The sequence below is a fragment of the Carcharhinus amblyrhynchos genome, chromosome 21, assembly GCF_965287045.1.
Source record: "Carcharhinus amblyrhynchos chromosome 21, sCarAmb.v2.hapA, whole genome shotgun sequence".
Classification (NCBI taxonomy): Eukaryota; Metazoa; Chordata; class Chondrichthyes; order Carcharhiniformes; family Carcharhinidae; genus Carcharhinus; species Carcharhinus amblyrhynchos.
Window position 1 is genome coordinate 9,561,410 of NC_137344.1, and position 18,134 is coordinate 9,579,543.

The 18,134-nt window shown below is 42.1% G+C and overlaps 1 protein-coding gene across 1 annotated transcript in view; it reads right to left on the minus strand.

Moving 5' to 3' along the window:
* The window catches only part of aspscr1 (ASPSCR1 tether for SLC2A4, UBX domain containing), a 230,930-nt gene that overhangs the window by 178,222 nt on the left and 34,574 nt on the right, over positions 1–18,134 (minus strand). Inside the window, exon 4 of the mRNA XM_080209458.1 lies at positions 10,321–10,421. Within this exon, the coding sequence (XP_080065584.1) occupies positions 10,321–10,421 (101 nt within the window). The remainder of the gene's footprint in view (positions 1–10,320; positions 10,422–18,134) is intronic.

The window sequence follows — 18,134 nt, forward strand, 5'->3', positions numbered from 1 at the left end:
AGGTGGAGGTGGAGGTGGAGGTGGAGGAGGAGGTGGAGGTGGAGGAGGAGGAGGAGGAGGAGCTGCATTTTCAAGGCAGCAATCGAAAGGGGAATTAAGGGTTACTGAGGTAAGGCAGAATTTAGTGAGTCTTATCAAACTGCAGGGCAGGCTCGAAGGGCTGATTGGCCTACTCCTCTCCCTATTTCTCATGGTCTTCCTCTGTCCATCTATCTACTTAAAGTATTAGTATTCAATGGAAAATAATCCATTCAATGATGAAAGACAAAAAATGCAGAAGGCTTTATACCAGCTTGATTCTACTAGCTATCAGAAAAACTGTCTGCCTTTTCATTAGGGTCTTTATAAACATATTTCATGGAGTACACAGATACTTGAATCCTTGATACTTTGCACAATTCATTATTTTGATGCAAAATAAAAAGGAATTTTAAGAGGATGTCCTAGACCAGAAAGAATTAGGCAGCTGGCAATGCCATATTACTGCATTCTTGAAACTTTGTTCATAAAATGCATTAAATAAAAAACAGGTGCAAACTGTAACATTTTTGCCATTCATCTTCCTTTACTCAATGTGAAAGTAGGCACACTACACTTGCAGCAAATTTTGACAAGAAGCTTAGTTCCATAGGTTTATTCAATGCATAATATTTCTCCAAGGGGGGCATATATTTTTATATATATATTATATATTTATAAAGAGAGAGTGAGAAAGAGAGAACGCGAGCTTTTTTCACACACATTGGCCATCCTTTTGACTTACCGACAGAGCAATTCAAATCGATCAAAATCAGATGTCCTGAATATATATTAACCAAATTCCTCTGGCCATTACTACTAAGAAGTTAATTCAAGTCACAAATGTCATGAGCACTGATTCGTAAATGGCTATCTCACAACAATTAACTGACATTAACATCAAGGACAGGCACCAAATTCAAGTCATTCTTTTGATCTTATGCCAAAATATGATCTATTAAATTAAATAATTCCATTTTGCCCTCCCATATTCATTCATGCAACCTTGCAAAACACTTCCAATTTTGAAACGGTGAATTTTGGCGAAGAAAGATGCCAGCATTCAGGAAATGAAACACTTCTGCTGCATTCGGCATCAGAAGGACTTTCTACTCTCCAACAATATTTTTCAACCTCCAGCTAAGGGAAGAAACCTCTGGAGGATCAGGCAACATTTTCCACTTAACAGTACCAATCATATCAGTGGCACAGTTCAACAAAAGGCGAATATAATTTAGCTAGCATAAAAGACAACTCTTGAAATTCCTAGCAACAAAATTTGCTGTTGTATTCCACCCCTCCTACCCAAATTAATCATAATTGGACAGAACACTTGTTTTGTAATGGAAAATTCAAATATCAAGTAGTCTGGACCAATTATATTCCCATTTTTAAATGTGTTCTTGAGTGAGTTGTCACGCACCTATGTAGGTTTTGTCAAACACAAACTGTCAGACTAAAAACAGAACAGGGTAGTTAGAATTGAAGAAAGCAAAATTACTGTGAATGATGCAAATCTGAAATAGAAACAGAAAATGTTGGATAAACTCAATAGGTCCGGCAGCATCTGTGGAGAGAGAAACAGGATTAACATGTGGAGTCCATATGACTTCTTCAGAACTAAAGAGGAATAGAAATGCAATGGATTATACTGCTGAAGAAGGGGTGAATTAGGTGAGGCAGAATAAAAAGTCAGGGATAGGTCAAGGCCAAGAAGATATTGACAAAGATGTCATGGACATAAGAACATAAGAAATAGGAGCAGGAGTAGGCCATCTAGCCCTTCGAGCCTGCCCCGCCATTCAATAAGATCATGGCTGATCTGTTGTGGCTCAGTTCCACATTCCCGCCCTCTCCCCATAACCCTTAATCCCCTCGCTTATCAAAAACCCATCAACCCGCAGCTTAAAAATATTTAGTGAGGCAGCCTCCACCACTTCAACGGGCAGAGAATTCCAGAGATTCACCACCCTTTGAGTGAAGAAGTTCCTCCTCAACTCCGTTCTAAACCGCCCCCCCTTTATCTTGAGGCTGTGCCCCCTAGTCCTACTGTCCTTTCTGAGCGGGAAGAGTCTCTCCACCTCTATCCTATCCATCCCATTCATCATCTTATACGTCTCAATGAGATCTCCCCTCATTCTTCTAAACTCTAATGAGTACAAGCCTAGTTTATTCAGCCTCTCCTCATAGCTCAACCCCCTCAACTCCGGTATCAGCCTAGTAAACCTCCTCTGCACTCCCTCCAAGGCCAAAATATCCTTGCGTAAGTATGGCGACCAAAACTGCACACAGTACCCCAGCTGCGGCCTCACCAATGCCCTATACAGCTGCAGCAAGACCTCCCTACTTTTATATTCAATCCCCCTCACTATGAAGGCCAGAATCCCATTAGCCTTCCTGACCACCTGCTGCACCTGCAGGCTGAGCTTTTGCGACTCATGCACAAGGACCCCGAGGTCCCTCTGCACCGTCGCCTGCTGCAGTTTTTCGCCACGTAAGTAATAGTCCTTCCTACCATTATTCCTACCAAAGTGGACCACCTCGCACTTGCCAACATTAAATTCCATTTGCCAGTTCCTGGCCCATTTGCCCAGCCTATCTAGATCCTTCTGCAGACTCTCCACACCCTCCGCGCAATTTGCCATTCCACCAATCTTGGTGTCATCAGCAAATTTCGACACCATACACTCGGTTCCCTCCTCCAGATCATCTATATAAATGGTAAATAGCTGAGGCCCCAGCACCGACCCCTGGGGCACTCCACTAGTCACCAACCACCAATCCGAATAGCACCCATTGACCCCCACTCTCTGCCTCCTATTTGACAGCCAATCCTCTATCCACGCTAACACCCTACCCCCAACTCCATTCCCCCTTACCTTCTGCAATAACCTCTTGTGAGGTACCTTGTCAAACGCCTTCTGAAAATCAAGAAAGACCACATCCACCGGCTCTCCTCTATCCACTGCCCTAGGCACATCCTCATAGAACTCCAATAAATTCATCAGACACGACTTCCCCTTAACGAAACCGTGCTGCGTCTGCTCTATCAAGCAATTCCCCTCAAGATGCCTCGCTATTTCCTCCTTGATGACGGATTCTAACATTTTACCTACAACAGACGTTAAACTAACAGACGTTAAATTCTAACAGATGTTAAACTAACAAGACAAAGGAAGTGCTAATGGTAGCACTGCAGGCTAAAGCACTGATAGTGGCATAAAGGTAAGATAGCAGAATGTGGTCACAGGGGAATAAAGGACAATGCTCAGTTAAAGCAAAACAAGGCAAGACAGATAGCCCTGTGGGGGGTGGGGAGGTGTTATATTGGGACAAACCAAGGAAACAAAAAAAACACAGGTCAAGATGAAAGACAACTTCATCCATTACATTTACCTATTTTATGGTAAATTTTATTCGATGAAGCAATTACTAAAATAACTGAGCCATTATTGAGCAAGTTAATTGTACTTTACAAGATGCTGTCAAATGCAAACATATTTCTTAGCACATGCAGTAATCACCAAGTTAGGCAATAGCTTCCGCAGTGCTTTGAGAGCTCCACTAAACTTCGTCAGGGGGTAGTCTTCAGTGATTTGATTAATTGATTAGGGTGCATGACAGCTGCCGCCTGGGTTTCCTCACTTGTGCTGATTTGTGCATCAAAGTGTTGGCCAGTGCAGGAGTGCCCAATGATGATGTGGTAGGTTAAAACCAGGTGGGTAGTTTTGGGATCTGTGGTGAGCTGGTCCCGAGCAACAAGTAGATTGGTAAAGTCCTTGTGTAGTGTTAGGCTTGGATGATGTAAGCTTTCTCCAGGAGTCTTCTTGTTGCAATCTTCTTCCTTACGTGAGGGAACAGGATGTTGCTCAGGTCTGAGAGCCAAGGGAGTTGAGTTGCCAAAGGATACCCGTACGATATGCATTGCTGTGAAGAGCTGGGCATCTACAAGACTGGTGTGCGATGAGTTGTATGCTACAGGTACACAGTACCCTGCAGCTGACTAGATGATAATGGTAATGATAATGATAATGGCAAAAACTGAGATCCTGAACACAAAACTAACACTAGCTTTTGAAGCCACTGAGAAAATCAGTAGTCTGCCACCTGTCTTTCCAGGTAAAAGACACAGAAAGGATTTTCACTGCAGTACTTTCATCTTTCCTGAACCACACTAAGTCTTGAAGTTAATGATAAGGCTGTGGTACGTACCAAAACGTTTTGAAGGCTTCCTTTTCATGCATTTCAAACACATCATTTAAAGCTGAAGATCTTCCTGCAACTCATTTCCTTTCAAAACTGTTTCAGTTAACTAACTTTGTTTGCGTAAAAAATACTCCTAGTTCCGCTCCAATCCAAATGCTTAACCATGTGTACATCACCTGCAGTGCTGCAGACTATTCATTTATCCATCTATTTAGCTTCGCTACTGTACCAAGGTGAACCCTCAGGTTCTCAGTGTTTTTTTAATCTCACATTCCAAATGATTCTGACCTCGCACTTCAATGAATATGATTCTTTTTTATGAACTTCTAAATATCACTTCAGCACAAGCACCACCACCCAACATAAGCCCTTCCCCACCCCACCCCCAAAAAAATCAACCCCTTGAAGCTTTCCTTGGATCCAAGTGGGAACACTAGCCTCTTTAGGCTAACCACGTTAGGCATGTGGGAGTCTTTCAAGGGAAAACTGCAAAGGGTGCAGGAAAGGCATGTGCCGGTTAGGAGAAAGGATGGGAAAGGTAGGATGAGGGAACCGTGGATTACTAGGGATATAGAAGACCTGGTTAGGAAGAAACGAGAGGCGTATGCCAGGTCTAAGCAGCTGGGAACGGAGAGAGCGTTGGAGGAATACAGAGATAGTAGGAGGGATTTCAAACGATGAGTTAGGAGAGCAAAGAGGGGGCATGAGATGGCTTTGGCAGGTAGGGTTAAGGAGAATCCAAAGGCGTTTTACTCCTATCTTAAGAACAAAAGGGTGGTTAGGGGTAAAATCAGTCCTCTCAGGGACAGACGTGGGGAATTGTGCTTAGAGGCAGAGGGAGTGGGGGAGATCCTGAATGAATACTTCGCGTCGGTATTCACGAAGGAGAGGGGCTTGATGTCTAGTGCAGTCGTTGAAGGAGCGGTAGACCGATTGAAAGGTCTATTGATTACGAGGGAAGAAGTGTTAGGGCTTTTAGAGGGCATTAAGACCGATAAATCTCCGGGGCCTAACTGCATTTATCCTAGGCTGCTTAAAGAGGCAAGGGATGAGATTGCTGGGCCTCTGACGTGAATCTTTGTCTCTTCTTTGGACACAGGTGAGGTCCCAGAGGACTGGAGGATAGCTAACGTGGTACCGTTGTTTAAAAAGGGTAGGAGGGATAGCCCGGGTAACTATAGGCCGGTGAGCTTAACATCAGTGGTAGGTAAGTTGATGGAGAGGATTCTTAGGGATAGGATGTACGCGCACTTGGAGCGTTGCGATCTGATTAAGGATACGCAGCATGGCTTTGTCAAGGGGAAGTCTTGCCTTACGAATCTGGTAGAATTCTTTGAGGAGGTGACAAAAACGGTTGACGAAGGACGAGCCGTTGATGTCGTCTATATGGATTTCAGTAAGGCTTTTGACAAAGTCCCTCATGGTAGATTGGTACAGAAGATTAAAGCTCATGGGATATGTGGTCAGGTATCTAGATGGGTAGAGAACTGGCTTGCAAAGAGGAGTCAGAGAGTAGTTGTGGAGGGGTCTTTTTCTAGCTGGAGGTCTGTCACTAGTGGTGTGCCGCAGGGCTCGGTACTGGGACCTCTTCTCTTTGTAGTGTATATAAATGATTTGGAAGAGGGAGTAGGTGGTGTGATCAGCAAATTTACTGATGACACCAAGATGGCTGGATTGGCGGGCAGTGAGGAGCACTGTCTGGCAATACAGCAGGATATTGATAGGCTGGTTGATTGGGCAGATAGGTGGCAAATGGAGTTCAATCTGGATAAATGTGAGGTGATGCATTTTGGCCGGAATAATGTAGGGGGAAGTTATATGATAAAGGGTAAGCCTGTAAGGAGTATAGAGTCACAGCGAGACCTGGGGGTGCAAGTGCACAAGTCTTTGAAAGTGGCAGTGCAAGTGGAGAGTGTGGTGAAGAAAGCCTATGGTATGTTAGCCTTTATAGGAAGGGGTATAGAATATAAGAGCTGGAGTCTAATGTTGCAGTTGTACAGAACGTTGGTTAGGCCACATTTGGAGTACTGCATACAGTTCTGGTCGCCTTACTACCAGAAGGACGTGGAGACTCTGGAGAGAGTGCAGAGGAGGTTTACCAGAACGTTGCCTGGTATGGAAGGACTGGGGTATGAGGAAAGATTGTAGAAATTGGGGCTCTTTTCCCTTGAAAGACGCCAACTGAGGGGGGGATCTAATAAAGGTATATAAGATTATGAAGGGTATAGATAGAGTAAACAGAGGTAAGCTATTTCCTATAATAGAGTCACGTAGGACAAGGGGCCATGGACTTAAGGTGAGGGAGGAGCGGTACAACACAGATATTAGAGGGAGGTTTTTCACACAGAGGGTAGTGGGGGTATGGAATGCTCTGCCAAGTAAGGTGGTGGAGGCAAACACGCTAGAGTCCTTTAAGAGTAACTTAGACAGGCACATGACTGAGTTGGAGATGGGTGGATATAGGAGAACTTTTAAATAAGGGTCATTAGCATTGGGGTGTCCCTAGAAATGTAAACGGGTATAGTATGATAATAATGTTTTTCTCTTTTCATTCACAGGTTTTAAGTCGGTCCACCTAGTGTCCAACGAGGGGCATACACGCGATGGGTCGTACTGGGGCTGCTCTTGGTTGTTCGAGATTGGCCTAGTGCTTCATGTCGTTAGTGTGTGGCTAAACTGGACGAGATACTGGGCAAGACGACAGCTCAGTGACTATCGCTGATTGCTGTGCAGACACATGGATTTGGGCCGGTGTCTGTGGGAGTTTGCGCATTCTCCCCGTGCTTGCGTGGGTTTTCTCCGGGCGCTCCGGTTTCCTCCCACACCCCAAAGATGTGCTGTTAGGCTGCTTGGCAGGAATAAATTGTCCCTAAATCAGTTTTCCCTCAATCTGGATGGCCATAAAACATTAGATAGGGGTCATGGGTAGAGAGGTGGTGTTGAGATGGCAGCGTGGGCTCATTGGGCCGAAGGGCCTGTTTCCCAGGCTGATTTTGTTCTTTGTTCTTTATTTTCCTTAACCTTTGCCAATTTCCAGTGTAGCTTTTGGTTGGTACGAAGTCAGAACTGCATATGGCACTTTGATTGTGGTTTCATCAACATTTTACAGATTATCTCACTATAATCCAACCACTTGGCAATCAGCTTGAATGTTCTCTTTACCGCAACAATTTCTGTCTCACTGCCAACAAGATGTCTCAAATACCAAGTTTTTAGATTAAAGTATTATAGACATTGCCATATCTCAAAGTATGTACGTGAACTACAACATTTTTCATTTATAGGTCTTACTTCTCATCAATATTTAATATTGCTCATTTTCATAACATCTAAAATGGTAAATTGATGTATTAGCAATTGGGATATAATTTAATAACATTAAAAAACTAACAGAGTAGGCCATTTGACCCATTGAGCCTGCTCCATCATTCACTATGATCAAGGTTGATCTGATTGTGGTCTTAACTCTACTGTCCTATAACCCTCAACTTCCTTGTTCTGCCCGTCTCTCACCACTTTAAGTGCTTTAGGAATATCATGAGATCCTGATAGGTGTCATGTAGAAGCAAGTTCTTTCTTGCATTATGATTGAACTTGATGGTCAGGATATTTTCGCCGAAGTTACAAAGAGGAACACACAATAGTGGTGTTCTTGAACGCAGAAAATACTTTTTAGTAAGGCCTAAAAAGTAATATCTCAGCTCCCAACATTCTCTGCAAGCTGATTCAATGTATATTAATTTTACTGGCTAAGTGCACAATTAGTATTAAATTGTTGGTAACAATCTCAACAGGGTTTTTTTTTACCCAATGGCAAGACTCGTCAGAGCTTGGTTAACAGCCTGTCCCTCAGATATATTAACGACATTCCAACAACTGAATTAACATCAATGGATGTCATCATTTGGGTACCATCCACAAGCTCAAAATCAGCATTAGAAAAGTTCCAAGAGAAAACAGAATAATCCGGAAGAATGGGCATGTCGATGGCAAATTTGGTTTAACACAAGAAAAGCGTACTGTGCCATTCTCCAAAAGAAGTAAACATGAGGAATAGGATGTGAGGACTAAGCTGCTGTCAAAACAAATCAGTGTCAACCAACAGCTAATGTTGCTGGGTAAAACTTTCCAGAGGAATATGGCATGGACACAGTTCATCAACAACGCTGCCAACTCTGTGGAAACAGTCGCAGAGTCAGCCCCATTTTACTTCTCCAGCTCAAAGTCCCTACATCTGTCCACTCTTGAAATGCGGCCATTCAGTCTGATGTGCAGCAAGTCAGCCACAGATTAAGACTCCATAGACATTCCAGAGCCAAAATAAAAGGCAGTACATTAATTCTTATGCATGATTTGCTCAAATTGGGAATACTAAAACCAAAATCACTGTGTGTAAACCTTCAGCTAAAAAAAAATTGGAGGTCAAACCTACAGACTGATTTCAGTGAGGAGGGAACAATATATTTTGAGAAAGAATTGAACTCAGTCTAATTAATCTTAAAGCTGTACTTGATTCGCATGTATTTTTCCTTAAATTTTTAGAATGGAAAGCACAAAGTTATATCCAGTCTAGGCCGATTGGACCTTCAACTTTCTCAACACAACCACTGGAACACTGAATGCACACTGACATTACTCAAACTTAATGAACTACAGCCAGAATTGTCCAGTCCTGGCCTCGCAGCTCCTGACATAGTGTAAGCGAGCCCAACCAACCTTCTTGTCCACTGATTTTGGTGGGATGGGAAAATCCTGCATGTGGTGGAGCCAGACAACCCCAGCTTATATGGAATCACAAATAATGCTTTCAAAATTAGCTCTTTACTGGAGCAGCAGATTTACACATTGACAAGTTAAGCCTTACAGCCCAAAATGTTATAGATTATAGAATCCCTAAAGTGCAGAAGAAGGCCATTCAACCCATCGAGCCTACACCGACAACAATCCCATCCATTCCCTATCACCACATACCCACTTATTTACCCTGCTAATCCCCCTAACGCTAGGGATCAATTTGGCATTCCCAATTCACCTAACTTGCACATCTTTGGAGTGATCCTGAGATTTAATCAGTCCATATTTAGTTAGCTCAGCCATTACAGTAGGAATATGGTAACTGGCCTTGGTCCTCCAGAGCTGGTTGGAGACAAAACTGGCCAAGCTTCCTGCTCCCAACTGACAAGCAGTGACCCCTTCTGGAAATATATACGTATGGAAACCAGAGAATAATAGCCAATTCAGTGGCCATGCCACTAAACTTCAACACTGTGCACAATTCATTCTCAATACTTAACCATAAATACTGCCTATTTGATTGAAATATAGGAACGTTCTCATGGAACTACATCTCAACAAGGATTCAATTTCAGGATAGGAGGGAGGTAGACAGAAGCAAAAGGAAGAAAAGTTATCAGTACAGGACATCAAAGCATCTCAGATGCAGTGCAGTAACTTGTGTAGATCAGAGCAGTTTTGAAAAATGTTGCCTTTTCTTTGGGTTCTATGAGATACACTTTCAGCTAATCAATAGAGATAAAACAAAAAGCTAAAAACGTTAGCGTACACATTTTCCAAGACAAATGGAAAACGGCTGACAAGTGAGGAAGTAAAGCAGCAGCTTCCAGAAGAGGGCATCAGGACCAAGAGATGCATATGTTAAGGATCAAAAAGCATTTAATTTTTACTGTCCGCTACATTTTGCTGCTATGTGAAGTAGACGCGAATAATTTCCTTCAAGTTACTTCCATCATTTACTATTGATAAACAATTACATAGTGTCTCTAAAGGAAACTCCACCACATTTTGTGAAGACTGGCAATCTAGCAAATATTGAAAGATAATGTTACAGAGAACTAAGTATTTGGCATAAGGCTGCAATATTGCCTTTATTAGCAAATTTGAATTTGAATCTGGTGTTCAAGCACATCATTACATTCAGCACATGCATAATTATCTGAACTAACAAACTAAATTATACTGAGAAATGCTAGAATGAGTAACGAATGATGAAATATTAGACTTTTACTGTACATGTCAAATAGGGAAACTCTGCCCTGCTGCAAATTGAATGAAGGATAAAAAAGAAACAAGGCTCACCTGGTCTCAGGAAAGTGATCAAGAAGATCCCACAGGGTCAAACTAGATTGAAAAAGATGCTGAAGCCTGGATCCATCTTCAAGCTGCAAAGCAATCCGAACCTAAAGAGACAGTAAGAAACATGTCAAATATTTATAAATTATATTGATTATCTCAGCCAGAAACATACAATAATAACTCCTTTGAAACATTAAATAAAAAACACCCTGTGTGAAACGTGAGGGCATTTTTCTTTCTCAATTCCGACCTAAAACTACAGAACAATAATTTCTCCCTCGATGTTAACAAAACAAAGGAAGTTGTCATCGATTTCAGGGAGCATAGAAGGAGAACATACCCCTGTCTACATCAACGGGGACGAAGTACAAAAGGGTCAAGAGCTTCAGGTTTTTAGATGTCCAGATCACCAACAATCCATCCAGATTCCCCCATGCTGACACTATAGTTAAGAAAGCCCACCAACGCTTCTATTTTCTCAGAAGACTAAGGAAATTTGGCATGTCCGCGACAACTCTCACCAACTTTTACAAATGCACCATAGAAAGCATTCTTTCTAGTTGTATCAAAGCTTGGTATGGCTCCGGCTCTGTCCAAGACTGAAGGAACTGCAGAAGGTCGTGAATGTAGTCCAATCCATCACTCAAACCATCCTCCCATCCACTGACTGTCTACACTTTCCGCTGCCTCAGCAAAGCAGCCAGCATAATTAGAGATCCCACGCATCCCAGACATTCTCTCTTTTGCCTTCTTCCTTCGGGAAAAAAATACAGAAGTCTGAGGTCACGTACCAACCAACTCAAGAACAGCTTCTTCCCTGCTGTTGTAAGACTTTTGAATGGACTTACCTCACACTAAGTTGATCTTTCTCTACACCCTAGCTATGACTGTAACACTACATTCTGCACTTTCTCGTTTCCTTCTCCGTGAACAGTTTGCTTTGTCTGTATAGCACGCAAGAAATACTTTTCGTTGTATCCCAATATATGTGACAATAATAAATCAAATCAAAAAGAATAGCAGTAGTCTTACCACAAAGCCACAACCTTTCAAAATGGATGTAGGCTCTTTCCATCTCTTAAAATAACCAAGGTGTATTTCACTGCATTCGCTGCTCCCAGTGTGGTCTCCTCTCCAATGGGAAGACCAAACACAGATTGGTGACCACTTTGCAGAACACCTTTTCTCCGTCCGCAAGCATGACCTCCAACCTTTCTGTTACCTGTCATTCCAACTCAGCATCTTGCTCTCATGCCCACATGTTCATCCTGGGCCTGTTGCCATGCTCCAGTGATGCCCAACGAAAACTGGAACAACAGCCTCATCTTCCAATTAGGCATGCTGTGGCCTTCTGGACTCAACGTCGAGTTCAATAACTTTAGTCAGCAAACTTTCCTCTCATCTTGACTCCTCTTTGATTTTGATTCCCTTGGCTTGCCCGAGTACAACCCCTTCCCTCCCCCACTGAGCCATTTATCCCGTTTTGCACCCACTGAGCACTGACCTTTGCTCTCCTATTAACACATTCTGCTGCCTTACATTTATGCCATGATTAGCACTTTTTTCAGTCCTTAATGGTAACATTAACAACCCCTTTGTCTCATGTTCACGACATCTTTTCAATCTCTTCTCAGCCCAAATCTATCCTTGAGCTTCCATTCTGCCCCACCCTCTCTCCAACAATTCATTACATTTCTATTCTCTTCAGTTCTATAGAAGGATGATATGGACTTGAAATGTTAATTGCTTCTCTCTCCACAGATGCTGCAAGACCTGCTTAGGTTATCCAGCATTTTTTGCTGTTATTAAGAAAGGCCATCAGTAGCCTGTTCAATAGTTACCCTTTCTTTCAAGTTGGGTCCTTTCCCAATTAATTAGCCGAAAATCCAAAATCTATATCTAAGAAACTGAACAAAAGAGAATATCCCCATTAAAAATTCACAACACAATGCCACAAAATGCTTATGTTTCAGCACCTCTGATAGAACAAATGACGTAGTAAGAAGTCTGACAACACCAGGTTTAAGTCCAACTGATTTATTTGATAGTAAACTCACAAGCTTTCGAGGTTTCCCTCTTCATCAGGTGAAAGGAGAGTACTGGCCTCAGACAGCGCATATAAAACATCAGAACAAATGACTACATGATTCAACCTGCTTGTGTTCGCTATAAAAACCAAAACTAATCCCAATGATTCTCTCCCTACAGGCATATATCTTCCTTTGCTTGAAATGCCTGTATGTTTTTCTGTTAAAAGATGTAGAGGCCTCTACCTCAACTACAAAACAGCAGCTGCTACAATAACCGACAGCACCAGGTTAAAGTCCAACAAGTTTACGTGGTATCACGAGCTTACGGAGCGCAGCTCCTTTGTCAGGTGAGTGATGTGAGACTTCTTAATGTGCCCATCCCAGTCCAACGCCAGCATCTCCACATCATGGCTACTACTGACAATGCAAACCACTGGCTCAAAGTGAAGAGGATATCCAAGAAGATTGTGCATATCGACACAGACACTCACCTGATGAAGGAGCATTGCTCCAAATGCTTGTGAGACCAAAATAATCTGTTGGATGTTAACCTGATGTTGCGAGATTTCTTACTATGCCCACCTCAATTCAACGCTGGCACCCCCACATTATTATAACTGACTACATAAAGATATTTCTCATCTTGGGAACAACTGTAAAATGATGACCCCTTGTCACAAATACCTCACCAATGGAAACAATATTTCTTCATTTACTCTTCAAAATGCAGCAAAGTTCCGCTGTTCACAGGCATTGCATTCCCGCAAAATGTCACAATGGCAAAATCACAAAGCAGGAACGTGCTTTTGAATGGATTTCAATTAGATAGGTTCTAGCATGCAACAGCAGCATTGGTTTGGGTAGTTACAGTATTCTACAATAACCTGTGCTTCACTTCACTGAAGCTGTTAGACCCGCTAGCCTGTTATGTATATACCATGATTTTTATTTCTGATTTCTAGCACTGGCAGTGTCCCCCCACCCTTCCCCCCTCACCCCCCCAACCAAAAATTTATAAAAACACTTCATTCTATATTGTATGATTTCTGTCCTCGACATGAAGTGCGGTTCTCTGAAAGAACATGGAGAATCAGCACCTACCATACCAGCCTCAATACAGAGATTAATCTGATTTGTGCATTTGCACACAGCTATTGTAAAATGAATTAATAATGAGGAGGCTGATATTTTTGGGTAATTTAACCAATTAACATTGTGCTCAAAGAGCGTAACTTTCAAAGGATCAGCGCAGAGATTTGGACATTTCAGATATGGACAGGTGAATACTGTACATCACATCACCCATCGCATGACCAAAGTACAAAGTGTAGGTAAGAGAAATTGTGAACAAGGAACTCACTAAAGATGGAACCTTGCTGGATATGACAATTTAAAAAACCTCACCTCCTGAGCCTCAAATCTTGGGCATCCAAAACTATAGCCTAACCACCAGCAGAAAAAAAGTTTATTCATTAGTGTAACAAATAGGCTTACATTAACACTGCAGTGAAGTTACTGTGAAAATCCCCTAGTTGCCACACTCCGGCGCCTGTTCAGATACACTGAGGGAGAATTTAGCACGGCCAATGCACCTAACCAGCACATCTTTCGGGCTGTGGGGAGGAACGGGAGCACCCGGAGGAAACCCATGCAGACACGGGGAGAACGTGCAAACGCCACACAGACAGTGACCCAAGCCAGGAACTGAACCCAGGTTCATGGCACTGTGAGACAGCAGTGCTAACCAATGTGCCACCATGCCGCCCCATCAGAAAAGAACCTGACCTGTAGATTATTATTCATAAGCACTATTTTGGCTTTCTTGAATCATTTATTGTGAATAACGTGACGGTTTCTATATTAACTATACCACTGGGATATTGAAAAAATAGAACCAAGCTGACAAATTACTGGTTTTGAGTTTCCCTTATCAAAAATAAAAAAAATCACAAACTGCCTGAGGAAAGGTTTACAGCAACCAATGGCAGTTTGGCTCAGTTGGCACCTCACATACCTGAGAGTTGGAACATCATGCATTGAAGCTGCACTCCCTATACATGCAAACTAAACTACATATTACATAAGAGGCTATACTAGTGTGTAAGAATAGACCCAGTCCCCTTTAACTCCAAACAGTTCGAGGGTCAGGAGAAAGGTAGCCATGTAGAGAATGGGGTGTGAGTTGGTCGCTCTAGGACTTGTGCTATTTCCTGACATCAGGAAGCATTTTGAGAAAGCTGGTGCTTGAGATCTAGATTATATTATTTGTATGTCATTTAATATAAATGGAGAACCAAAGTCACTTTAACAATCTGTAACATTATAAATACCATCCATGCTTAAGTCTTAAATAGTGTTTCTTGCTGGAATAATAGCCATTAGTTGCAGCAGCAATGACTAAAAATCCACTAACATACATACCAAAAGATTCCTGACAAAACTGTCAGTTCATGGTCTTTTTTTGTGCTATCTTCAGCAGTAAAAACACATTGCAGACCAAAATGCATGTTTGTATTGATAAGTATTATAGACAAGATGACTTCCTGATAACTCAAGTACTTTAGAGAGCAACTGAGCCAGGAAGGCCACAAATTCAACACCTGGACAGTAATCTCAGATGGAGCAACTGCATTAGCGGTACAAGATGGCAGCTTTCATTCAGTTGCAGCACTTCCAAAGCAGAAGGTCCTGGATGCAAGGTTTGTCCCAATAACTTAAACACGTAGGCTAGATCAAAATTTAATTGCTGCACAGAGGTCCAATGGCATACGAGGAATGTTGGATCAACATTAAAACAGCAGAGCAGGCTCAAAGGGCCCAACAGCCTACTCTTGAAAGATCCTGCCATGTCCCAACGACATAAGCAGCACAATACAACTGCAAGTCTTTTTCTTCTTTATAATCATTCAGCAGCAGGAGCTTTACAATTTTTTTTCATTCATTCATGGAACATGGGTACTGCTGGCTCGCCAACATTTATTACTCATCCATAGTTGCCCTCGAGACGGTGGTGGTGAGCTGCCTTCTTGAAGCACTGCGGTTTACATGCTGTAAGTTGGCACCCAATGCCATTAGGGGGGGAATTCTACGATTGTGACCCCACCGTGACTGTGAAGGAACAGCGATATATTTATTTCCCAGCCAGGATGGTGATTGGCTTGGAAGGGAAGTTGCAGGGATCTGCCAGAGTTCCAAACTGTAGTGAAACAGAAAGACTGCAAAATTCCATTGAGAATGACGGTAAACGTTAAGTTAAATACATTTCTTCTGCATTTACCTGTACTGACATTTTCTTACTTATCAGTTGTGGCTTAAACAATGGTGCAGTAGCCACATCTATGACTAGTCAGCAATTTCTATTTGACAAAACAGATTAAGGACATGATCTTTCATCACAAATTGTACTTTCTCTATATACATATTCATATCCAATGTAATTTTTCCTTGAACGTTATGTTATTTTCTTTTTCAGATGTTTCCATCATCTCCCATTCTCATTTCAAACTTCCAGCAGTTTTGTTTTTCATGCTGCTGTAAGGAGAACATGCCCCTGTCTACATTAATGGGGACAAAGTAGACAGGGTTGAGGGCTTCAAGTTTTTAAATCATCAACAACCTGTTCTGGCACCCCTCCCATGCCAGCACTATAGTTAAGAGAGACCACCAATGCCTCTACTTTCTCCGAACACTAAGGAAATTTGGCACGTCAGCTACGACTCTCACCAACTTTTACAGATGCACTGTAGAAAGCATTCTTTCTGGTTGTATCACAGCTTATTACGGCTCCTGCTCTGCCCGAGACTGCAAGGAACTGCAGAAGGTCGTGAATGTAGCCCAATCCAGCACGCAAACCTGCCTCCCATCCACTGACTCTGTCTACACTTCCCGCTGTCTCAGCAAAGAAGCCAGCATAATTAAGGACCCCATGCATGCTGGACATACTCTCTTCCACTTTTTTCCTTCAGGAAAAGAATACAAAAGTCTGAGGTCACATACCAATTGACTCAAGACAGCTTTTCCCTGTTGCTATCAGGCTTTTGAATGGACTTACCTTGCATTAAGTTGATTTTTCTCTACACCCAAGCTAGGAACTGTAATAGTACATTCTGCACTTTCTCGTTTCCTTCTCTGTGAACAGTATGTTTTGTCTGTATAGCATGCAAGAAACAATACTTTTCATTGTACGTTAATACATGTGACAATAACAAATTAATGTAAATCATATCAAAGGATGGTGAATCTGCAAAGTGGAAACGTCACACCAAAACTGAAAGGTGTTCTCTTTGCGCTTAGAGTTATATACCACGTTTCTGAGGCAGTTTGACTCTTAACCTGATGTAGTCGTTCGTATCTCAGAAGATAGCACTCAATGCCAGTAACAGATGCTAAAAATGTCACACTTATTCGCCAGCTTTCATTTTAATTATCATAGAATTACTTTCCTCTGAACAAAAGACCCTCACCTAAATCCAAAGCAAAATTTAATTCTTTCCTTGAAAGTACTTTCTTCACTCTTCATCTTTAACTGAGGTGGTGGAATGGTTAAGGGATTTTATATCCAGTGAGTCAACAGCAAGGAGAATTCAATTTAAATCTTTCATCACAGGGACGAGAGCGCCACAGTAAGGACAACAGTTATTGCCCAGGTCCAGGGGCAGCATGGTGGCAGTGGTTAGCATTGCTGCCTTGCAGTGCCAGGGACCCAGGTTCAATTCCAGCCTCAGGTGACTGTCTGTGTGGAGTTTGCACATTTTCCTTGCTTGGGTTTCCTCCAGGTGCTCGGTTTCCTCCCACAGTCCAAAGATGTGCTGGTTAGGTGGATTGCTAACTCATACTTACCAACCCATACTAAATTGACCCTAGTGTCAGGGGATCAGCAGGGTAAATATATGGGGTTACAGGAATAACCTGTTGGGATTGTGGTTGGTGCAGACATGATGGGCTGAATAGCCTCCTTCTGCACTGTATGGATTCTACGCACCCTCAACCCCCTTGAGAAGGCAGTCATGAGGCATCTTCTTGAAACACTGCATCTGGCTAAGGTACACCACCCAGAGAGCTAGTAGGAAAGAAATTGCAGGTTTTGGACCCAATAAGAGCCAAGCATCAGTGATTTTGTTTCAAGTCAGGATGGTGTGTGGCTTGGAGAGAACTTACAGACAGTGGTGTTCCACAGAACTTATTGCTCTCTTTCCCCAGCCACAATTCTGGAAACTATTAAATGGGAAAAGCCCAAATGTGAGCATACCTTGTATACCACAGCACATCAATGCACCAGCACTAACATCATCAGAAGAACTTTGGGAAAATGAAATGGGAAGATAACATTTTCACATAACTGCTCTGTAGACATTTTTCACTTGGATTTCAGTGAAATATTAATAGGAACCATATCCACTATACTGCATTCTACCTTGCCAGGTCTACTTGGCCTAACAGTGCAATTATGGATTTTGTCCTTACAAATTCAGTAAGCTTCTGGAATGTGCATTTTGAATGACATAACGTGAAGTTCTGGTGGTTGGAGCAATTACAAATGATGAAGAATGTTGTGAATTTAAAGCACATTATACATCATACATTATACATATTGGGTTTTTAAGTACAATTTTTGTTATAATGTATAGGTATATTTAAACAGACCTGGTGTAACACTTCAATATTCAGCAGCATTAATTCATTTTGAAATTTCCATTTTAAAAAATAATCATGCATTGTTCTGTCTAGCGATCAAAATTGTAGAATCAAGGGATTTGAAGAAAAGGTTTAAAGGTTACTTATTAGTGT